A 24714-nucleotide genomic window follows, 5' to 3' on the forward strand; every position below is an offset into this window, starting at 1 on the left:
GCGGGTGGATCACCTGAGGTCAGGAGTTCGAGACCAGTCTGACCAACATGGTGAAACCCCGTCTCTACCAAAAATACAAAAATGAGCTAGGCATGGTGGCGCATGCCTGTAATCCCAGCTACTCGGGAGGCTGAGGCAGGAGAATTGCTTGAACCCGGAAGGCGGAGGTTGCAATGAGCCGAGATTGTGCCACTGCACTCCAGCCTGGGCAACAAGAGTGAAACTCCATCTCACACACACACACAAAATCTTTGGAGAAAGGAATCCTACTCTTGGAGCCTCAATATCATATCTTCCCAGGACCTTGCCTTGGGAGCAATTCCAGCTCTAACATCTCCATATCAAACACGAGGCTGTGCATATCAGAACACAGCCTTGTCCATGTGAAACACAAGGCTGTGCTTTTTCAGTTGGAAACTTCATTCTGGATCTCAAATATCCAGTTTCCTTTTCGATAGCCATTTGACTGCACACTGTGCAATGTGGTTATAAGGTGAAATGACTGAAGCAGTGAAAGAAATCCCAGTAAAACAAACTCCAAGAAATCACGTAACTTAAAATTGGCCCCAGAGGTTGGCGAGGCTGCATGCCACTGTGTATTATGCGTTATGAAAGCGACAGGGGCCATGCTTTAGAACAGAAGGTCTCGGAGTCTTCCACAGACACAGATCGAGCCATACGGGGATCTTGTCCACGTATTCCCGAGCCCCAGAACTGCGGAAATCAAACTCTACAAAAGCTTCACAAGGCCAGTTTTGATCACAGTCTCCAGTGGGTCACAACAGCGCTGTCACAGGATCACTGATAACAGCATGACACATTCACAGTCACCGCTCAGCGCCGCCACACAAACGGCCCCGCCTCCACTCAGTCCCGCGGGCCCAATCGGGGACAGTCAGGGCTGTCCCGGCTGTGCACCTGCTGTGCACACACACCCCCTGCTGTGCACACTCCCCGCCCCCCCGGGACCGTCACAGGCTCGCCCACTCACAATCACACCACACACGGACGCAGCCACAAAACCGCACACACAAACACAATCACACAGTCTTCCCTCCCCAGTAGGTGACTTGCACACAGGCCTGGGGCTTCTGCCTCCACAAGCCCTCTCCGCGTCCCACGAACCCGGGTCCCCTGCCATGAGCTCCTCTCGCATCCAGACCCGGGTCACCTCAACTCACCACACGGAAAACGACCACCAGGTCAACGGAAAAGGGAGCCGGGGTCCTGGGAGAAGCGTAGTGCCAGCCGCAATAGGGCGGGCGTGGGTGCAAACGGAGGGGAGCGCCGGCAGCCAGCACCGCGCGGCGCCTAACGGGCGGCCCCGGAGACTCCTGGGAGCTCAGGCCCACGCGCGAGTGCGCAGGCGCAGACGACTCACCCTGGGCCGGGGGTGAGGCTTGGTGGGTGCCAGGGGTGCTGAGGCGGCCGAGGAGGGCACTGGGAGCTGCGTTCCGGGAGAGCTGTCTAAGGACGCGGAACCGGGTGGGGAGGCCAGGGAGGTAACCAAGAGTCCGAGCCGGGCCTGGTAATTCTGAGGGAACCGGGACCGCAGTATCCAGACGCTCCGATCTGTACGAGCCGGGCCTCGGGCGTGGTCCGTGGGCGTGACCTTGAGGGTGACCCGGAGCGAGCTCCGCGAAGGGGGATTTTGCCCGTTCTGATCCCGCGGAAGCGCCATCGCTGGCGGCGGGTCCCCGCGCGGAGCGGGCGCTGCGTGTTCGCGCGCGCGCGCGCGCGCTGAATGGGGGTGGCCTCCTGCGCCCAACCTGCTGCATTTTAGGTGCTTGTCTCTCTTTGGGATGTTGTGGCCAATTGTGTGTGAAAAGTGGACGGAGTAGTGTTGCTGCGCGAGGTTTCCTCTGCGTGTGTCTATTTTTAGATTAGGTGTGAGTCGCATTTGAGACTGCCTTTGAGTGTGGAGAATTGCAAGTGATTTGTGGATGTGGTTGTGACTGCCTAGAGTCGTGTTAGCTGCTGTCTGAGGTTGTGAATGACAAGTGGGGCCTGTAGGTTGGTGGTTCTCTGAAGGATGTTTGATTGACTGTGACTCTGCATGTGTTTGTAACCTACTGTTACTTCTGGTGGTTTTGTGGCTTTGGTGACCTAAATATTTGAATGATTGAGGAACTCTGTTATGACCATGGCTAGTTGGTTATGTAAGACTTGATTATCTGAATAGTAGCCATTAAGCCTGCCTCCAAAATTGTAACTAAGTAGCAATTTAGCAAGTAAAATAGAGATAACAGTATCAGAGGGGAAGAGATGATTTTCATAATTCCCAGATTCATTACTTGGAAATACCATATTAACTAAAACCAATATGTTGAAATGAATAGCATTCCATTGGGGACATGCAGGAAAAAAATTTTCTTTTTTTACCATAACTACCACCTTTGTTGTTGTTTTTTGTTTGTTTTAAGACGGGGTCTTGCTCTTTTGCCCAGACTGGAGTGTAGTGGCATGATCTCTGCTCACTGCAACCTCTGCCTCTGGAGTTCAAGTGATTCTCCTGCCCCAGCTTCCTGAGTAGCTGGGACTACAGGCTTGCGCCACCACGCCCGGCTAGTTTTTGTAGTTTTAGTAGAGATGGGGTTTCACCATGTTACCCAGGCTGGTCTCGAACTCCTGACCTCAAGTGATCCACCACCCCCCACAACTGGCCTGCCAAAGTACTGGGATTACAGGTGTGAGCCACTGTGCCTGGCATAACTACCACTTTCAACACTTGTATATGAGTGAGGTTTTCTACTCCCTTAGGCTTGCTAAGATAATAAAAAGTATTTGATAGATTTTTAGTAAGTCCAGTCTCACGGTAGTAATTAAAATAGTTATTTTGCGGGCCTGGCACGGTGACTGATGCCTGTAATCTCAGCATTTTGGGAGGCCAAAGTGGGCAGATCACCTGAGATCGAGAATTCGAGACCAGCCTGACCAACATGGAGAAACCCTATCTCAACTAAAAATACAAAATTAGCCAGGAGTGGTGGTGCATGCCTGTAATCCCAGCTACTCGGGAGGCTGAGGCAGGAGAATTGCTTGAACCCGGGAGGTCGAGGTTGCGGTGAGCCAAGATTGTACCATTGCACTCCAGCCTGGGCAACAAGAGTGAAACTCTGTCTCAAAAAAAAAAAAAAAAAAAGATTATTCTCAACTACAACATAGACCAGATAGGTGAAGATTTAAAAGTTGTCAGCTGTCTTCATCAGGGCTTGGGAAGGTATTCTCATCCACTACTGTCAGTGTAAATTGGCAAAAAGTCCAAGAAGAACCATTTGGAAATACACAGTAAACCTGTGGTTAGTGGGAGATGGAAGGCAGAGCTGCAGAGGGAAAAACACAATGTTCCCTCTCTTCAAGCTAAAACCGGTTCCCCAGAATCCTGTCTACTTTACCAAGAGACTGGGTTTCTGGTGTTTGTGAGGGAGCCTGATTTGTCCATTTTCCCACTAACTACCATCCTGGACATCTGAAGGGTACACAGGTGGACAAGTGCTGAAATAGTGAACATTCATGTAGATTTAACAGTTAATTCTGGGAGTTCTGAGTCAAGTATGGTCTCACATATGTGCATCCTCCATCTTTGCTTTCTCAGGACTGTTTCTTTTTCCAAAAGAGGAGCTCAAAAGAGAAAGTTCATCTAGAAATCTCAAAGCCATGTCTCAGGTGAGATGATGTTTCCTCTCTTTCTGAAATAACTTTTTTTCATGGTGTATGAACGTGAGCTTCCCTGTCCTTTAACCTTCCCTGATGATTTGCTTCCATGAAATTAGTCTTCAGTCAGGGCCAGATTAGGATGAGGCAGGCAAGTGGCATGAGGTGAAATATTTAAGGGGTACCCTCAGGGCTGTGCCCTCCTAAATTTTGCATTCTAGGTGCCTCACCTGCCTCACCCTATATCCAGCCCTGTTCACAATTTCTCCATTCCAACCAGATCAACTTAAGCCTTCCCCAAGTGTACCTTCTGGTTGTACATATTCATTGGGTACGTCATTCATCATCTCCTTTCTCAGTCTTCTCACAAACTGCTGAATAGAAAGGTATTGTCTTGATTTAAATGAGAATATATGGCTTGAATGAATTTAACTTGTCCTGATGCTGATTTGAGATCTAAGCTGTGAGAAGTCATGGAGCAGACGTGGAAAAACCTTGATTATCTCCGCTAGCCTAGGTTTTGCAATGATACGTTGGGAAATAGAAGTTGTAGATCCCAGCATTAGTTCCTGGAAAGATGTCCTGCTTTGTGAGGTGTTTAGGATGGCAATTTGATTGCAGGCTTTTAAAGGAAACAGGTTTTATGTTCCTCCTCTCTGATCTTCTTGTTTCATTCATGTCTGCTAGCCATTCCTACAAATTGTGGGCTGCCAGTGAAAACCTTTCCAGCATTCCAATGCTGTTAGAGATTTGTTATTTTCTTTTTAGTTTCTTCTAATTTTTTATTTGCGGGTGCAGGAGAAGGAAATCCATATGCCAGGCCACTTTTGAAATATTCTATTGTTGATCAAACAGTACTTTGTCCTCTTTTCATATCTTTCAGAAAATTCCTCTTTAGCTCATCCACCAACCTTTAAAATATTGGTTTTCCTCAGATGCTAATTGGTTCTCTTCTTCACTGTCTGTTTTTCTCTACGCACAATCAGATTCACTCTGAAGCCAACACTTAGTGTGATTCTAGTGACTCTCAAATACCCCTCTCCACTCTAGACCTCTGTCCAGAGTGTCAGAACCGAATATCCAACCTCCAGTAGCTATCACCACCTGTATGTTCCACAGACACTTAAAGTACATTTCCAAAGCTTACCTCATTACTTCCTTTGGTCCAGCCTACATTTTCTTCTGTTTCCCATTTTCACTTTCTAGTCCCAGCAGCCATGCATTTGCCTATGCAGATAACATGCCTGTATCTTTTCCACTCTACAGCCAATTTACGACCGTCTCTGTTGTAATGGTGGTCATGTAGGAGCAGTTGTCCTCTGTCAGCCCGCTGACACTTCCTTAATCTAGGAGACATCTCTAACCATGGTTACCTAATTGTCATTCCCACCTAACATATGATAAGCCTTTTCCAGTCTTCAGGAGTATTGCCTCAAAACTTTTATCACATAACATGTGTGTCAACTTATGTTTATTGATGTTCTTTACATTCCTTAAAGCAACAGACCCAAAGTAGGGCATGCTTCACAGTAGAATGTACAAGACGGTCTATTGGAAGGAAATAAAATACTAACAATTTGCATTCAAGAGCAGTATTCATTAACAATGTAGATTTTCATAAATGCCTATTGATGGTTTATAAATAGCTACAATGTTGGGAATGTGTTCAGTATATCTTTAAGACCACTGTTCTGTAGGAAAAAAAAATCTGGTATCATGTCATAATATCCCCACTGCCTATCTCCGTATACCTTTTCCTTCTTAGAGCTCAAAGACTGTTTCCTAACATACTGTGCCTTTTGCTGTTTCCTGATTTACTAACTGGTTTTTTTCTCCCCATGAATTTTTAAAAGCTGATGCCCTGTATTCCTACAAAACAAATTCGTTGTGAGTACAAAACTTTTATGTCCTCAATGAAGCCTCGGAGTACAAAATGAAATTTTTCCTTGTTTTGTGACACTTTACCTTGTACGTATTTCTGTCATTGCATCTGTAAAACCTACTAAGTGCATGTATTTACATGTATGCCCCTCTCTTAGCCTATAACTTCTCATGAGCAGGGTCAGGGTTTTATTCATTTTGGTCTACCAGGCAACTAGTCACATTCAGGACAAATAGTGTGATCTCAGTATGTTTAGCATAAGATTATAAGTAAATACAAATGGATGTATTTTCAGAGAGAATTTTATACAATATAAAACATAAATAAGGAAACTAGACTGACCAGTAAACATTGTCAGTATTAGGCCTCCAATATCTAGTTCTCACACATTTCCGATCACTTCAGGATGAACTAGAGTATGCCCTTACAGGGTTCAGTGTCATTCAAGGATGTGACTGTGGACTTCACCCAGGAGGAGTGGCAGCAACTAGACCCTGCTCAGAAGGCGCTCTACAGGGATGTGATGTTGGAAAACTATTGCCACTTCATATCTGTGGGTAAGAAACACTCCTGAATCTTTCAATGTCATGCATCTCCTTCTAAGAATTCCTGAAACATATAGAACTTTGAATTTCAGGGATTAGAGGTGATTTTTTTTTTTTTAGCAGAAAATATATTGCCAGGCACAGTGGCTCATGCCTGTAATCCCAGCACTTTGGGAGGCCGAGGCAGGTGGATCACTTGAGGCCAGGAGTTCAAGACCAGCCTGGCCAACATGGTGAAACCCTGTCTCTACTAAAAAGTACAAAAATTAGCTGAGTGTGGTGACACATGCCTGTAATCCCAGCTACTCTGGAGGCTGAAGCACGAGAACCACTTGAACCTGGGAGACAAGGTTGCAGTGAGTCAAGATTGCACCACTGCACTCCAGCCTGGGTGAAAGAGCGAGACTGTCTCAAAAAAAGAAAAAGAAAGAAAAGAAAATATGATTATATCATCACTTGTGTAGTGTAAGGTATTAACTTTGGTAAGACATTAATGTATACCTCATTTACTACCTTGAAGTTGTATCTTTATCTTACTTCAATAGTTTTAAAGTCGAAACAGCTTTGACCAAGAGTCTCATTTTCCATCATCAGGGTTTCACATGACTAAGCCTGATATGATCCGCAAGTTGGAACAAGGAGAAGAGCTATGGACACAGAGAATTTTTCCAAGTTACAGCTACCTAGGTGAGTCTATAAATGAAGTCTAGTGAACATTAAATGTCAAGTAGTTGATGCCTTTGAATGTTTTTAGGGATCTATTTTTGTTATTGTGGTAAAATACACATAACATTAAATATACTATCTTAAATTTTTTAAGCATATAGTTCAGTAGCATCAAGTACATTTGCACTGTTGTGCAACCATCACCACCATCCATCTCCAGAACTCTTCATCTTGCAAAACTGAAGCTCTGTACCCATTAAACAATAACTTCCCATGGCCAGGTGCAATGGCTCACACCTGTAATCCCAGCACTTTGGGAGGCCAAGGTGGGTGGATCATGAGGTCAGGAGATGGAGACCATTTCTGGCTAACACAGTGAAACCCCGTCTCTACTAAAAATACAAAAAAATTAGCCAGGCATGGTGGTGGGCACCTGGAATCCCAGCTACTCAGGAAGCAGGGGAATTGCTTGAACTTGGGAGGTGGAGGTTGCAGTGAGCCAAGATCACACCACTGCACTCCAGCCTAGGCGACAGAGCGAGACTCCATCTCAAAAAAATAAATAAATAAAAATAACTTCCCTTTATCCCTACTCCCTAGCCCTGCCAACCACCATTCTACTTGCTGTCTCTGTAAATTTGACTACTCTAGGTACCTCTTGTAAGTGCAATCACACAGTATTTATTCTTTTTCTGACTGGCTTATTTTACTTAACGTAATGTCCTCCAGGTTCATCTATTTCCTTCATTTTTACTGCTGATTAATATTCTGTTGTATGTATATACTACATTTTGCTTATTCATTCATCCTTCAGTGGTCAGTTGGGTTCCTTCTATCTTTTGGCTATTGTGAATATTGCTGCTATGAACATGGGTGTACAAATATCAGTTTTAGTCCCTGCTTTCAGTTCTTTTGGGTATAACCTCAGAAGTGGAATTGCTGAATAATGTGGTAATTCTGTGTTTATATTTAAGGAGTCACCATACTGTTTTCTATAGCAGCTGCATCATTTCACATTCCCACCAACAGTGTACAAGGGTTACAATTTCTTCACCAGAACTTGTTATTTTCTATATTTTCATAGTATCCATCCTATTAGTGATCTGTTTTTAAAGACTTGAGATCTGTAAAGTGCCTATACATGGCTGACTTTCATGCCTCTAAAATGTAAATTTTAGGTATGAATATCACTCCCCATGTAAATCTTTTCGTTGTTTGCCTGGGTTTGTGGAAATATTGCTGCTATTACCTTACCAAGAATCTATTCCATGTTTTATAGGTATAATGTACATAGAGATCTAAAGTGTAAAGTTCTTTGAATTCTGACAGAAGGATAAACCCATGTATCTCACACTCCAATCAAGATAAAAGACAGTTTCATTAACCCATTAAGTTCCACCAGGCCTCTTCCAACTCAGTCCCTCCCTTTAAGATAATCACAGTTGTGATGTCTACCAACATAGATTCATTTTGTCTGTTGCAAACCTTTTTCATGTCTGCTTTCTTTCGCTCAGCTTCATGTCTGAGAGATTTATACATGTTTCTGCATGCATAAGTAGTTTGTTAACTGTGGAACAGTTTTCCATTGTATGAGTATGCCAGTTTATGCATCTCTTGTTGAAAGACATTTGGGATGTTTCTAGTTTAGACCTGTTATGAACAAAGCTGCTATAATCATTCTTGTAAAAATATTTTTGGGACATACATGTTTATTTTTCTTCAGTAAACACCTAGCAGCAATATCGCTGATTCATAAGGCAGATGCATATTTCATTTCTTTAGAAACTACCATTTTAGTTTGGTAGTTTAGTAGCTAAAATTACTATACCATTTTAGACTTTAATCAGCGTTGTATGAGAATGTTGATTGCCCCACATTCTTTTCTACATTTTATGTTCATTTTGGCCATTCTGGTCATTTTGACCATTCTGGTTGTATAACTTCGCAGTTTTAATTTAGATTTATCTTACAGCTAATAATATTGAAAACTTTTTCAAGTGCTTTTTATATCAGAGGCATCTGTTCAAGTGTTTTGTTTGTTTGTTTCTTTGTTCGTTTGTTTGTTTGATTATTTTTGAGGCGGAGTCTCACTCTCTCGCCCAGGCTGGAGTGCAGTAGCGCAATCTTGGCTCACTGCAACCTCTGCCTCCCGGGTTCAAGCAATTCTGCCTCAGCCTCCTGAGTAGCTGGGATAACAGGCATGTACCACCACACCCAGCTAATTTTTTGTATTTTTAGTAAAGACGGGGTTTCATCATTTTGGCCAGGCTGGTCTCAAACTCCTGACCTTGCCATCCGCCCGCCTTGGCCTCCCAAAGTGGTGGGATTGCCGGCGTGATCCACTGCGCCTGGCCCTGCTCAAATGTTTTGTCCATCTTTTATTTAGGTGGTATCTATTTTTCCTTTAGTAGAAATTCTTTACATATTGTGGATAGAAATCTTTTGTTCAATGTATGTATTACAAATGTTTTCCCTAGTCTATGACTTGCATATTCATTTTAATGGTGTCTTTTGATGAACAGAAGTTTTTAACTTTGGTGAATTTCGGTTAATCATTGTTTCTTTTATAATTAATTATTTGACCTCTCAAACAAATATTTGTCTTTTTCTAGGTATAGTGAGGATAGTTCTCTTTTCTAGGTATGGTAAGGATAGTGCTCTGTAATTTCTGTGTATATTTTGCTTTTTTTTTTTTTTTTGAGACAGAGTTCGCTCTTGTTGCTCAGGCTGGAGTGCAATGGTGTGATCTCAACTCACCGCAACCTCCGCTTCCCTGCAACCTCCACCTCCCGGGTTCAAGCAATTCTCCTGCCTCAGCCTCCCGAGTAGCTGGGATTATAGGCATGCACCAGCATGCCCCGCTAATTCTGTATTTTTAGTAGAGATGGAGTTTCTCCTTGTTGGTCAGGCTGGTCTTGAACTCCCGACCTCAGGTGATCCACCTGCCTCAGCCTCCCAAAGTGCTGGGATTACAGACATGAGCCACTGTGCCCGGCTGTATATTTTGCTTTTTAAGATTAGTTCTGTGGTCCACCTCATGTTTTGTTTATGATGTGAAGTAGGGTTCAAGAGTCTATTCTTCTATATGGTTATCAGTTTGTTCCATCAGTATTTATTGACTGAATTACTATGATGATCATAGAGAAAATTGATCACATTTGTATCAGTCTATTTTTGGACAATCTGTTGTTTCCTTGGACATATTTTAAGTCACATTGACAATACCACCTGGTCTTTGATTATTGTAACTTTATAATAAGTCTGGAAGTCAGTTAGAGTAAGTCCTCTAACTTTATGCTTTTTAAAAACTTTTAGGGCCAGGCATGGTGGCTTATGCCTGTAATCCCAGCACTTTGAGAGGCCGAGGTGGGCAGATCACCTAAGGTCAGGAGTTCAAGACCAGCCTGGCCAACATGGTGAAACCCCGTCTCTACTAAAAATACAAAAATTAGCTGGATATGGTGGCACATGCCTGTAGTCCCAGCTACTTGGGAGGCTGAGGCAGGAGAATTGCTTGAACCTAGGAGGCACAGGTTGCAGTGAGCCAAGATCGTGCCATTGCACTCCAGCCTGGGCAACAGAGTGAGACTCCATCTCAAAAAAGCAAACAAACAAACGAAAACAACTTTTAGCTATTCTATGTCATTTTCTTCTCAAATTCATTTTGGAATCAGCTTCTTGATTTCTTTAGATAAACGTGCTAGGTTTTTTATTAGTGAGAACTAATGTCTTAGCAATATTGAGTCCTGTGGTTCACGACAATGCTATAACTTTCCATTTTAGTTAGCTTCTGTAATTCCTGAAAGCAATTCCTGTTTTTAGTATAGAAGTCTTATGTATTGCTCATTAAGTTTCTCTCTAAGCTTTTAATATTTCTGATGCTATTGTAAATAGTAAGAGTGGCTGGGCATGGTGGCTCACACCTGTAATCTCAGCACTTTGGGAGGCTGAGGTGGGTGGATCACCTGAGGTCAGGATTCAAGACCAGCCTGGCCAACATGGCAAAACCCTGTCTCTACTAAAAGAATACAAAAATTAGCTGGGCATGGTGGCACACACCTGTAATCCCAGCTACTCAGGAGGATGAGGCGGGAGAACTGCTTGAACCCGGGAGTTGGAGGTTGCAATGAACCATTTCTCTCTCTCTCTCTCTCTCTGTTTTCTTTCTTTTTTCTTTTTTTTTTTTTTTTTTTGACAGTGTCTCGCTCTGTCACCCAGGCTGGAGTGCAGTGGCATGATCTTGGCTCACTGCAACCTCCGACTCCCAAGTTCAAATGATTCTTGTGCTTCAGACTCCTGAGGAGTAGCTGGGATGACGGGTGTGCACCACCATGCCCAGCTAATTTTTGTATTTTTTTAGTAGAGACGGAGTTTTGCCATATTGGCCGGGCTGGTCTCAAATTCCTGACCTCAGGTGATCCGCCGCAGCCTCCCAAAGTGCTGGGACTAGGCATGAGCCACTGCCCCCTGCCTATTTTTAGTAGTTTTAATTACATATAGTGATTATAATTTTAACCATTAATAACCTTTTAACAGAGTAAACTAAGAAGTAGATAGTTGTGAATTATCTGGTACATACTAGCATTCTATAACAGATTAGCAAATGTTATGAATACATCATCTCACAACTTTATAGATACGTATTTCCTCATAGTACAATTTTTTAGTGTTTGACATATCCAAAGATCTTATCCAAAACTCTTATTCCACTTATATTGACCTACACAGATAGTATTTATTATGTTTGGATTGTTCATGAAAATTTCATAATACATTAAACAAAACTAGCCATCCTCTCAAGTCATTTCCTTATTAACTGTTTTTATAGTACATACAAGTAAAAGACAATTAAAAGCAAATCAAGAAAACCTGAAAAGTTAAATACATAGGTTTGTTTATTTTGTTTTCCTGCTGTGTTTGATGTATATGAAATGATGGATATCAGACAATTCATTTTTACTATATGTTTATTTGTGCATTTTTTTCTTAAGTTGAATTTATATTTTTTATAGTTTTAAACATAGTAAATATAATAGTGACTTATTTGACTAGTAAAGCCAAGTAGAATAAAAATATGTGCTCATAGATGCACCTCTTTTTATTAAACCAACAATATTAAACTCATCTTAGTTATCAAAATTTTACCCCAAGTCACATGAACTTGAAAGGCCTTTGGGTTAGTTCCTACATTTCTGGGGGTGTTAGGAACATTTCACTTATATAAACACTCATTTTTCTCTTAAAACAATTTGAATAAACTCTTTAAGGGAGTTTATAAATTAATTTGGCTGAGTGTTGTGGCTCGTGCCTGTAATTCCAGCTACTCAGGAGGCTGAGGCAGGATGATCGCTTGAGGCCAGGAGTGTGAGGCTAGCCTGGGCAACATAGCAAGACCCAGTCTCTGAAAAAATGTATCCCAGTGCAGTGGTGTACACCTGTAGATCCAGCTATTCAGAAGGCTGAGGCAGGAGAATCACTTAAGCCCAGGAGTTCAAGGCTGCAGTGAGCTATGCACTACTGCACTCTAGCCTGGGCAAGAGTGAGACCTCATCTCTAAATAACTGAAGTGTTTAAATAATTAATTAATACCATCTCGAGGTAAGAAAATATCACGTATACATAACATACATACATAGACATACATAGGTGGACAGACCCAAACAGAGATCTTATAACTTTCATTCTAAAATGTTAGCCAGGAGTCAGTAAACTAGTATTACACTCTCATCTTTGCTCCACTTTATATTTTTATCTGAATCATGTTTCTGACACATGGAACAAAGTTAGCTGTTCAATATGTGGGCTAATGCTTTTTAGCCAATATTTGTGGAGATTTTCAGATTTTCATTTGCCCTGTTATGTAATCTTATGGAAGCTGTGGACTAAATTTTAGGTGAGCGACTGAGCTATCTGGATGTCTCCAAAGCTTGGCTAAGTGAATAAAATATCCACTTTGTTTCCAGTTAGCCCTTTTTTCCTTCTCAGCCGCAGGTAATTTCTTTTGGGGGCCCCTTGAGTGCCCCCAATGTGGGGCAGGGCACCTAAAGTTCAAGTGACTGTAGGGGCTAGAGTGGGAAGGGAAAGGTCTAGCAGGGCGGACAGAGGGATGGAGGAGTTCTGAAGGGCCACCTGTCAAAGGATTCAGGGGAACTGAAGGGACGATCAGAGGTGGTGAGAGGAGGAAGGAGGAGTGGAGCAGTGGGAAAGGAGAGGTCTTACAGGAGCCAGTTTAGAGAATCCTTAGTAAAGTGATGCCAAGAAGAAAGGAAGTAGAGGGAGTTGGCAGAGCGTATACCAATAGGGGAACATACACCATCAATCAACTGAGAAGTTCCCATGGGAGAAACAGGATCAAACAGGCCTCACAGAGTCAGGAATTTTCTAGCCCTGAGAGTCAGGAAGTGAATTCCCACCCAAAAGAAAAACCCAGGAAGAAAGACTTCTAGCCCAGCAGGTACGTTTTAAACAAACAAGCCAGTGCCTCTAACCCAACTTCATATAAACAGAGGAGCCTAGGATTCTGACCCAGCCTCTAGAGTATGCTCAGAATCTAAGGAATCAAAATGTACCAGCTTCAATGGGAGTTTGTCCAGAGTAGAGGACCAGGAGTTTGACTCACCAGTGGGTCCCCAGTCAGTCAGGAGTGAAGACCAAGGCTCAAAAGGTGTGCACTCGGGGTCCTGGGTGAGACGCCAAGGGGTCCAATAATCAATCTGTTCCTATCCAAGCTGTGTTACTATAAATACTAAAGAAAAACATTATCCTGAGACTTGTAAGGCAGATCTCAGGGACTGCTACAATGGGGTTTTGAAGTACTGGGGAGAGAATGGGCCAACTTTGAATACGATAAGGAAGAGAGGAAATTTATAGTTGTGGGAGGGGGCAATGATGGGAAATTACTGAGTGGATAGGGTAATCTTGCTTAGCTGACCTACCAGGATTCCTACTGAAAGCAGGTCATGGTGATCAGATATCACCTGGAGGGGTTGGTGGAGAGAGAGATCAGATATCGAGAGTGGGGGATTCCAGCTAAACCGACTTGACAGAATTCTCGCTAAAACTGGGCCCTTTGGTGGACATCCCCAACGACTGGGCCTGGTTGGTTAAAGTTTTATGGTGTTGTCCTGACTCCTGGGATGCAGTCTTTACTCCTAAAACGTGGCCCTTCTGGAGTCTCGATGGAAAGACCAAGGTTGTTTTGCTTTGTTGTTTTGTTTTGTTTTGTTTTCACCTAGCCCAGGACAAAGATGAATGGACCAGGATTTTTTGCTCTTTTATTTTGTTTTGTTTGCTTGTTTTTCCACTCTGCTTTAAAATTTTCAGTGCATTTAAAAATACCAGAAAGGGACTGCCCCATATTGGTCTTCATGAATCCATGCTGAACTGCTCTCTTTTAATATCACATTTCCAGTTTGCTTGTATTGGGACCAAGGTTTTAACAAGGTTCCTGTTGGCACAGGGCTAGAATTGCAAACTCTTTTTCAGAGCTAAACAGCCACTGAACTCTTTGCTCAGTTCCTTCAGGGCTCTAGCTTTCTTTCCCCTTTGGGCTTCTTGCAGTCTTGGCCTGCAGCAATGTAGTTAACCAAGGCTTTGAGGATGGCTTATGCCAACTTTGGGGCTCTGCTTTTTTGACTTCTCCATTCCCAGATTTTGTCTTCAAGTTACAGTAGCTCTGAACTCTAACCTCTGATTCCCCTATACAGATGACTTGTGCTTTCTTTTGGAGATCTATCTCTTCTGTGCTGCCTGAACTACTGAGAACATATACCTGGCTAAATGTGGCTCTTATGCAGTGTGGTTTTTTTCTTTCAAAGAGTGCATCCACTTCAGCTTCTGGCTACTTTTGGTCATTCTTTAGTGCCTTCAAATAAGTGGGTGTTTTTTTTTTTTTTAATCAGCTGGAGGATTGTTTTGATACAAACTTCTTTGTCATTACCAAAATCTAGATGTCGGCCGGGCACAGTGGCTTACGTCTGTAATCCCAGCACTTTGAGAGGCTGCGATGGGAGGATCATTTGAGGCCAGGAGTTCCAGACCACCCTGCCCAACATGGCAAAACCCCATCTCTACTAAAAATACAAAAATTGGCTGGGCGTGGTGGCGCCCACCTGTAATCCCAGCTACTCGGGAGGCTGAGGCACACAAGTTGCTAGGATCCAGGAGGTGGAGGTAGATCGTGCCACTGCACTCCAGCATGGGTAACAGAGCAAGATTCTGTCTCCAAAAATAAATAAATAAATACATAAATCTAGATGTCCAGACCAGCAGTTCTCAAACTTTCTAGTCTTAGACATATTTACAATCTTAAAGTTATTAAGAACTTAAAAGAACTTCGTGCGCATATGTCTGTGTATATGGCATTGTAACTGGCCTAAGTCCAGCTGCTCACTGCTTAGAGGCCAAAAACATGAGAAGTGAGGAGCAGTGAAAAGAAAGCAACTTGATTGATTAAATGCCAGCAGATGGGAATTGGCAAGGCTTCTGCCTCAAAGAAGCCATCTGTACCTTTTGGGCTGAGTGAAGGGGTTGTAAAGGAAAGGATGCGGAAAGGGTGGTGCAGGAGGGCACAGGCCTGTGTGTCTTGTTCCGATGCTTATCTTGAGTAATCGCTCTTCTGGAGGTCCAGTTTGCATCATTCTGACTTTAGCCTGGTAGTGGTGGGCTAACTATTTGTAACCACCCCTAAGTGGGGAGGATTCTGCAGCTGGGTCTCTCTGCCTGGTTTGTTTCAAAATTGGCCCCTGGAATTCCTAAGCAAGCACATAATTAGATAAGTAAACACTGTTCACATGGAAGTGCCAGGTGAGAAGGTGACAAAGAGTTTCAAAGTGTCTCAAGGTTGAAAGCAAGAAAGGAAAAAACGTTTTAAAGTATGTTTGAGGCTGGGTTATTTGGTTACACTATCAGAAATTAAAAGAGTTTTTTTTTGTTGTTGTTTTGTTTTGTTTTTTTTGAGATGGAGTATCGCTCTGTTGCCCAGGCTGGAGTGCAGTGGCACGGTCTCGACTCACTGCAAACTCCGCCTCCTGGGTTCACGCCATTCTCCTGCCTCAGCCTCCCGAGTAGCTGGGACTGCAGGCACCCGCCACCATGCCCGGCTAATTTTTTTGTATTTCTAGTAGAGATGGGGTTTCACCGTGTTAGCCAGGATGGTCTCGATCTCCTGACCTTGTGATCCGCCCACCCTAGCCTCCCAAAGTGCTGGGATTACAGGAGTGAGCCACTGCGCCTGGCCTGAGAGAGCATTCTTAAACCTATCAGAAAAATAAAAATCATTGTTTAATATCTATCTTCCTCATAGTTTTCACTTTCTTCTGTTTACCTGGGCAAAGAAAGATTATTTCTTTGTTTCCTGCCTGAGTCTCACATCCCATTCTCACCATGAGACCTACCACCAGGTTCCAAAATCCATATCCCTGGGACCAAAATGGTAATTTCAAGATCGTGATTTCTTTCCAGTAAACTTTTATGTTTCATATCATAATGCTGAGCATCATTCTTGATATCTGTCAGGGATAGTTGTGGGATTTGGGTGAAAAATACTAACTCATTCTCATCCTATTTCCCTGAGTACCTTTTCACATCTTGTTTGCTTTTATCCCCTTTATGTACCTTGCCTAGGACAATAAATATTTGTTGACTAAATGAATCTTGTTTCATTAGGCGTCTCATTGGTATCTTTCTGATGTGTCCTTAAAGCATTTTCTTTACTCTCAGTTCTTGACTTTATAAAAGTCCTGCAAGCTACAATCATCTGATGAATTCTCAAATTGATTTCCTTGTTTTATGTGAATTGCTTTCAAATAGATATTTCAGCCCATTTCTCCCTTGTCAACTCTAGTGGTATATTTTAATCTGCCAATAGGAATATGACTATCAATTGTCCTATCCTTTTTGGTTTCCAATATATCAGAAATAATAATTGCTATCTTTACTCTTATTTGTTTATTCTTTTGTTCCCATAATCTTTTTTTTTTTTTTTTAATTGAGATGGAGTCTCACTCTGTTGCTCAGGCTGGAGTGCAATGGCATGATCTGGGCACACTGCAACCTCCATCTCCTGAGTTCAAGTGATCCTCTCTCCTCAGCCTCCCGAATAGCTGCGATTACAGGCATGTGCCACAACGCCTGGCTAATTTTTGTATTTTCAGTAGAGGTGGAGTTTCACCATGTTGGCCAGGTTGGTCTCAAACTCCTGGTCTCAAGTGATCTGCCTACCTTAGCCTCCCAAAGTGCTGGTATTACAGGCATGAACCACCACACCCGGCCTGTTCCCATAATCTTATTTATTATTGTTTGTTTCTGTATTCTCTTGTTCCCATAAGTCAGCCCAAGTAGTATAAAATTGAGTCCATCATCTCTGTTATACTTTCTTAATGATCTCTCCACAATGTGTTATATTATCTCACTCTGTAAAATATCTTTACATCTTCTTATATTCTCATTTGCCATTGACAGCTTCCAAAATGAGAGCCATATCATTTCAGGTGTGGGCTGCTGTAATTAATCTTTGGATTTGCCATGATTTTTCCCTATTTTTTTTTCAGTTTATTCTGTCATTATGCTAAAAACGTAACACTTTTTAATATGAAATTTAAATCCCTCTGTTTTCAAGGGTGACAGGATCATACCCCATTTGGTCATTCCAAATGTATTTCTGTCAGTGACTAAGAACTTTTGATAATCTCTGTTTGTTCAAGACTCCTAAATATACTTCATATACAGTCAGCCCCCCGAATTCATGGCTTCCACATCAGCAGATTCAACCAACTGCAAATAGAAAAAAATACACACACACAAAAAAATACAAATAAAAATCAGTATAGTATAACAACTGTTGGCATAGCATTTGCATTGTATTAGGTATAAGTCATCTAGAGATGATTTAAAGTATACAGGAGGATATGTGTAGGTTATATGCAAATACTACACTATTTTATATGAGGGACTTGAGCATCTTTGGATTTTAGTATCCTCGAGGGTTTTGGAACCTGTCCCCTTGGATTGCATAATGAGGGAAAACTGTAATTGGTTTTATTCATCACAGCTGGACCTTTCCTTATATGATGGATACTATATGTTCCATATATACTTGCAAAATTAGCCAACTATGAAGTTAGAGTGTACAGTAATCCATCCAAGACCGCCCTTACTTCTGACAGTAGCTGTAAATTCAGAGATCCTCAAGACTGCCCTTAGGTTCAATAATTTTTTTTTTTTTTTTTTTTTTGAGAAAGAGTCTCACTCTGTTGCTCAGGCTAGGGTGCAATGGCGCGATCTTGGCTCACTGCAACGTCCGCCTCCCAGGTTCAAGCAATTCTCATGCCTCAGCCTCCTGAGTAGCTGGGATTATAGGCATGTGCCACCACGTCCTGCTGATTTTTATATTTTAGTGGAGATGGGGTTTCACTATGTTGGCCAGGCTGGTCTCAAACTCCTGACCTCAAGTGATCTGCCTGCCTCAGCCTCCCAAAGTGCTGGAATTACAGGTGTGAGCTACCCCACCTGGCCAGGTTTGATAATTTGCTGAAAAGACCCATGGAACTCAGTGAAAGCTGTTACACTCACAGTTACAGTTTGTTACAGGAAAAGATTAAAATCAATCAAGGGAAGAAGGAAATGGGCAGAGTATGGGAAAGTGCCAAACATGCAGCTTCTAGTCGCCCTATCACCGTGGAGTCATGGATATCAATTGTGGCAACACTATGTGACCATACATACAGAGTACCACCAACCAGCGAAGCTCAGCACAGCCTCAGTGTCCAAAGTTTTTATTGGGGCTCCGTCAAATAGGCCTGATTGCCCATGTGGCTGAGCTCAGTTTCCAGTGCCTTAGGAAGCTGAGCTGATGCTTGCTGCATGACTCAAAGCCCCTATCCTAAATCACATTGTTACTGTCTGGCCAGCCAAAGACTCCCCGGCAAACAAATAAACTCCTATTAGCCATGACATTCAAAGACCTTAAAAATTACCACCCTGAAACTGAAGTTAAAGGTTCGGCCTCTCATTTGGCAAGGTTAAATTCTTTACCACACAATACTATATAATATATCATTTAGCTAAAAAATCAAGTTTCATTTCCTCCATGAAATACCTTGACTACTGTACAGACTATGTCTATTTCTGTTTTTTATGCATTCCCATTGTACTTAACATCTGTAACATGTGAGCAGACACGTCCTCTGATATGATCTAGTCATTTGGTACTTAATTCAACATTGTTTTATATGACACTTCTTTCTCCATTTGGTTATAATCATTCCCCAAAATAAGGTCCTCTCTTTGGCTTTTCCTTACTGCAGCTTGTAACAGAGGCCAGGTATTCAGTAGTTATCTTATTGATTGTCATACCATGCTAGCGAAAATGTCTCTCTCATCCATTTAGAAATCATTTACTATCAAGTTCTTTTTAGGTGTACCTGCCAGCATTGTATCCCCTAACTTCAGATAACAGTGTGTAAATGTATACTCAAAAGATTTTAGAGAAGATCGTCAATAAAATATTGACCTCCAAAAACGTGAGTTTTAGTTGGGAAAGCAATATTATATTATCAAATCGAGGACTTTACATAGAATGATCATGTTAAAATCCCAGGCTGTTGGAAAATATCTTGAAGTGAAAGTTCCAGACCATAATTATATTACAATTTCAGACAGACAGGATACTGAAAGGTAGAAAAACTATGTGAAAGCTTGGCCGGGAGCAGTCACTCATGCCTGTAATCTCAGCATTTTGGGAGGCCAGGGCGGGTAGATCACTTGAGGTCAGGGGTTCAAGACCTACCAGGCCAACACAGTGAAACCCCATCTCCACTAAAAAATACAAAAAACATTAGCCAGATGTGGTGGCACACACCTGTAGTCCCAGCTACTCAGGAGGCCGAGGCATGAGAATCGCTTGAACCTGGGAGACTAAGGTTGCAGTGAGCCGGAATTGTGCCACTGCAATCCAGCCTGGGTGACAGAGTGAGACTCTGTCTCAAAAAAAAAAAAAAGAAAGGGCGGGGGGAGCCGGGCACGGTGGCTCACGCCTGTAATCTCAGCACTTTGGGAGGCCGAGGTGGGTGGATCACGAGGTCAGGAGTTCGAGACCAGCCTGGCCAACATAGTGAAAACCTGTCTCTACTAAAAATACAAAAATTAGCCAGGTGTGGTGGCAGGCACCTGTAATCCCTATTCATGAAGCTGAGGCAGGAGAATCACTTGAACCTGAGAAGCTGAGGTTGCAGTGAGCTGAGACCATGCCGTTGCACTCCAGCGTGAGTGACAGAGTGAGACTTTGTCTCAAAAAAAAGGAAAGACTATGTGAAAACTTTAAGAAAAATCGGATAGTAGCATATACTTGGAGGTGTTTGAAGTTCTTAGGGAGGCAATGTAACTCCAATTACCAATACGGATTAGTTTTACATGTCCTAGAACTGCACATAAGTGGAATTGTATAATATGTATTCTTTTTCATAAAGCTTACACTCTGCAAAATATTTGAGATTCATTCCTGTTGTCATTGTGTATCAGCATTGTTTCTTCTTATTGCTGAGGTAGTATTTTATTGTGTAATACATGACCCAGTTTTACCTGTTCATCTTTTGATGGATATTTGGGCTGTTGCCAGTATGGGGCTATTATAAATAACAATGTAAATCATAGGTAAGATGAATCCATGTTTAAATTGCCCTCCCAAATATGGATGGTAGTAAGGCAACAATAGTAAGATATACAATAATTTTTTTTAAATAGTTAAGATTAATCAGTGCTCTGCACATACATTGAAGAATCCCGTCCTTTACAGCTCCAGTAGGGAATAGCAAAGTTAAGGTAGGTGATGTATTGGGAGGAAAACTCAAACCTATCCTTCCGTATAGCTGAAAAAAAGTAATTTGGCAAATTTAAAGAATGAAGTTAGAATTGTTGGTCAGGAGAATTTCATTATTGACCATCTCTGGCAGAATAAATTGATGGTAACAGCAATAAGAATACTACAGTTTCCGGGCACTGTGGCTCATGCCTATAATCCCAGAACTTTTGGAAGATCACTTGAGGCCAGCAGTTCGAGACCAGCATGAGCAACATAGGAAGACCCCATCTGTAAAAAAAAAAAAAATCAAAAATTAGCTGGATATGGTGGCACACACCTGTAGGCCCAGATACTTGGGAGGCTGAGGTGGGAGGATTGCCTGAGCCCAGGAGATCAAGGCTGCAGTGAGCCAGGATCACAGCACTGTATTCCAGCTTGGGGGACAGAGTGAGACCCTTTCTCAAAAAAATAAAAATGAATTTAAATATATGTGTGTGTGTGTGTGTATATATATATATATATATAATGTATACAAAACAGTGATTATATTCATGTTGGAAATATATTTTGTCTTTTGGTGTATTTTATAATTCCTCATGGGAATATGTTTTTCAGATTCTCTGCTTTCAAGAGAAAATAAATTACAGTTATATGGACATCTAGGGCCTAGACTATAGACTAATGTTTCTGTAAACACTAGGAAATGAGCTGAGAAAGTTCATTTACCATTTGTGGGCTAAATGCAAGTGAAAAAGAAAGAATTGGAAGCACTTATAACACTTATTTAGTCATGAGGGGATAAATGTATAGCTTTTCATCTCTTCCTAAATAATTTTTTGTCACATTGCCTACTGTTCAGCACCCTTGGTAGGCTCACTTCAGCAGCTCTGAATCTTCCATTCCAAGGAGAATCCCTCTTTCATCATTCTTTCTCTTCTGCTCACTTATCTTTTTTTTTTTGGGGGGGGGTGCGGGGACAGAGTTTCGCTCTTGTTGCCCAGGCTGGAGTGGGAGTGCAATGGCACGATCTCGGCTCACCACAACTTCTGCCTCCCGGGTTCAAGCAATTCTCCTGCCTCAGCCTCCTGAGTAGCTGGGATTACACATGTACCACCATGACCAGCTAATTTTGAATTTTTGGTAGAGATGGGGTTTCACCATGTTGGCCAGGCTGGCCTCAAACTCCTGACCTCAGGTGATCCGCCCGCCTTGGCCTCCCAAAGTGTTGGGATTACAGCCATGAGCCACTGCGCCCAGCCATCCTTGTGTTTCTTATATCTTCTTACTGCAGTTTATATTTATAACATGCCAAAGATATGAGTGTTTTTTGCTTATGCCAGTTTTTCTTCATTTTAACAGAGTAGCAAGATTTGTATTTATATTTATACATTTTCCCTACCAAGAGGTAATTTATTCTGGCCTTTTTGTAGATCACAGTAGTGAGATAGTCCCACCATAGTTTGTCTGTATGTACACCCAATCCATAGCATTTATGTGAAGACTCAAAGTGTTAATTGTATTCTTTTCTAGAAGAAGATGGGAAAACTGAAGATGTCTTAGTGAAGTTCAAAGAATACCAAGACAGGCATTCTAGACCCCTCATATTCATCAACCACAAAAAACTAATTAAGGAGAGAAGTAATATTTATGGTAAAACACTTACTCTAGGCAAGAACCATATTTCAAAAACAATACTATGTGAATATAAACCTGATGGAAAAGTTTTGAAAAATATTTCAGAACTAGTCATTAGAAATATAAGCCCCATAAAAGAGAAGTTTGTTGACAGTACTGGATGGGAGAAATCACTCCTCAATACCAAGCATGAGAAAATTCATCCTGCAGTGAATCTCCATAAACAAACAGAAAGAGTTCTCAGTGGTAAACAGGAGCTTATTCAGCATCAGAAGGTTCAAGCTCCAGAGCAACCATTTGACCATAATGAATGTGAAAAATCCTTCCTGATGAAAGGAATGCTATTTACACATACTAGAGCTCACAGAGGAGAAAGAACCTTTGAATACAATAAAGATGGAATTGCCTTCATAGAAAAGTCAAGCCTCAGTGTCCATCCAAGTAATCTTATGGAAAAGAAGCCCTCTTCCTACAACAAATATGGGAAATTCCTCTGCAGAAAGTCTGTTTTTATTATGCCTCAGAGACCTCAAACAGAAGAGAAACCCTTTCACTGTCCTTACTGTGGGAATAACTTCAGAAGGAAGTCATACCTCATTGAACATCAGCGAATTCACACAGGTGAAAAACCTTATGTTTGCAATCAATGTGGAAAGGCCTTCCGTCAGAAGACAGCCCTCACCCTTCATGAGAAAACACATATAGAGGGGAAACCCTTTATTTGTATTGATTGTGGGAAGTCCTTCCGCCAGAAGGCCACCCTCACTAGACATCACAAAACACATACGGGGGAGAAAGCCTATGAATGTCCTCAGTGTGGAAGTGCCTTTAGGAAGAAGTCATACCTCATTGATCACCAGAGAACTCACACAGGAGAGAAACCATATCAGTGTAATGAGTGTGGGAAGGCATTTATCCAGAAGACAACCCTCACTGTGCATCAGAGAACTCACACGGGAGAGAAACCCTATATTTGCAATGAATGTGGGAAGTCCTTCTGCCAAAAGACAACCCTCACTCTCCACCAGAGAATTCACACGGGGGAAAAACCCTATATTTGTAATGAATGTGGGAAGTCCTTCCGCCAGAAGGCAATCCTCACTGTTCATCACAGAATACATACAGGAGAAAAATCCAATGGGTGTCCTCAGTGTGGGAAAGCCTTCAGTAGGAAATCAAACCTCATTCGCCATCAGAAAACTCACACAGGAGAGAAACCATATGAATGTAAACAGTGTGGGAAGTTCTTCAGTTGTAAGTCAAACCTCATTGTCCATCAGAAAACTCACAAGGTAGAAACCATGGGAATTCAGTAAGTAATGTGGCTTTTTTTGTAAAAAAATGTTAAGTCATAGTAAACCTTGTAGATGATGTTGCTTGCAAGCGTAATAACATCCAACAGTTTAAGGTACTATACCACATGGTAACCTACTGTTTGCCAGCCTGTAAAACACACACACACACACATACACGCACACACACACAAATATTATTAGACAAATAACATGACAAAAATCATTAAAAAGTCCAAACTTTTTTTTATTACTAGCTTCAGCAGACAAAAACTTCCTCTGTCAAGGTGTTATAAACATTTAAAATCACATTTTCCATTTCAATACGTATCTTTTTGTTCATCAGTAATAACTAGTTGGCCAGCTGACTGTGGTCCATGGACTACACAGTGAGTGGAGTTTCTTTAAAAGAAGGAGTTATGAACTGTATTTCTCATTGCAAATACAAAATAAAAATTAGTTGTTACCTCCTCACAGTTGACCACGATTCTGACTTCTAACATTACAAATTAGTTTTTACATATTATAAACCTTTCTATAAATTGGATTATATATCATGTATTCTTTCATATACAGCTTATTACCTTCGTCATGTCCCTGAGTCTAATCATTAGTGCATGTGTCAGAAGTTTATTTATTTTTATCCAGTATAGAATTCAGTTATATGATTATATCACAATTTATCCATTCTACTGTTGATGGACTTTTACATTGTTTACAACTTAGGGTCATAATAAATCATGCTTCTGAGAACATACTTGTCTTGGTGTACATACATGTATTTCTCTTGTGTATATACTTAGGAATGGAATCGCTGGGTCTTAGAGCATGTGTGTATTCAGTCAGATACTGGCAGACGATTCAGAACTTTCACCACATGAGATAATTGATACTGAAGGGAAACAGCTATAAATTTTATCAGTATGGTGCTGGTTCAAACCAGATAATTCATGCTGCAGGGAAACTCAATCAATGTTATTGTGAAAACTGGGAATGTGAATGTAATATATGTAGAAAGACGTTTAGCCACAGCCCAAATCTTCCAGGCAAATGTAATAAATGTGAGATTGCCATTAGCCACAGTAAATGCCTTATTTGAAAGCAAAAAGTCTGCTAGAGGAGAGGCATCCAGCATTTCCCTTGTTCAACATCAGAGAATTCCAACTGGAGAAAAGTCCTGTGACTGTGTTGAAGTTAGGGCATGGGGAGGAATACAGTCTTTACCTGTGGTCTGTATCTTAC

General features: G+C 41.8%; 2 protein-coding genes across 14 annotated transcripts in view; one reads left to right on the forward strand and one right to left on the reverse strand.

Annotated features, from left to right (window-relative positions):
* The window catches only part of ZNF529 (zinc finger protein 529), a 61579-nt gene extending 60152 nt beyond the window's left edge, over positions 1-1427 (reverse strand). The window contains exon 1 of one of the 2 annotated variants that reach the window (XM_063657571.1): positions 1382-1427. The gene's annotated coding sequence lies outside the window, so the exon portion shown is untranslated. Of the gene's footprint in view, positions 1-1181; positions 1321-1381 lie in introns of those variants that run through there. The other variant, XM_054462357.2, reaches the window with a different exon arrangement.
* On the forward strand, positions 892-24225 carry ZNF382 (zinc finger protein 382). 12 transcript variants are annotated; one of them, XM_063657581.1, is made up of 6 exons: positions 1382-1783; positions 3596-3666; positions 5508-5541; positions 5967-6093; positions 6676-6768; positions 22076-24225. In XM_063657581.1, exons 4-6 carry the CDS (start codon positions 6060-6062, stop codon positions 23494-23496), a joined length of 1548 nt encoding a protein of 515 aa, XP_063513651.1. In that variant the 5' UTR covers positions 1382-1783; positions 3596-3666; positions 5508-5541; positions 5967-6059; the 3' UTR covers positions 23497-24225. The 12 variants fall into 12 exon arrangements, with proteins under 12 accessions (XP_054318338.1, XP_063513645.1, XP_054318340.1 ...); XM_054462363.2 differs by lacking the exons at positions 1382-1783; positions 5508-5541 and adding an exon at positions 892-1202; XM_054462365.2 differs by lacking the exon at positions 5508-5541 and having other exon boundaries at positions 1341-1783.
* The last annotated feature ends 489 nt before the right edge of the window (positions 24226-24714 follow it).

This window comes from Pongo pygmaeus, chromosome 20, assembly GCF_028885625.2.
Source record: "Pongo pygmaeus isolate AG05252 chromosome 20, NHGRI_mPonPyg2-v2.0_pri, whole genome shotgun sequence".
NCBI lineage: Eukaryota > Metazoa > Chordata > Mammalia > Primates > Hominidae > Pongo > Pongo pygmaeus.

Excerpts from the sequence above, each read along its gene's own strand:
- ZNF382 (XM_063657575.1), top strand. The coding sequence starts at position 5,955 with ATGCCCTTACAGGGTTCAGTGTCATTCAAGGATGTGACTGTGGACTTC. Across the intron at positions 6,094-6,675 it reads TTGCCACTTCATATCTGTGG|GGTTTCACATGACTAAGCCT; the intron begins GTAAGAAACACT and ends TTCCATCATCAG. Across the intron at positions 6,769-22,075 it reads TCCAAGTTACAGCTACCTAG|AAGAAGATGGGAAAACTGAA; the intron begins GTGAGTCTATAA and ends ATTCTTTTCTAG.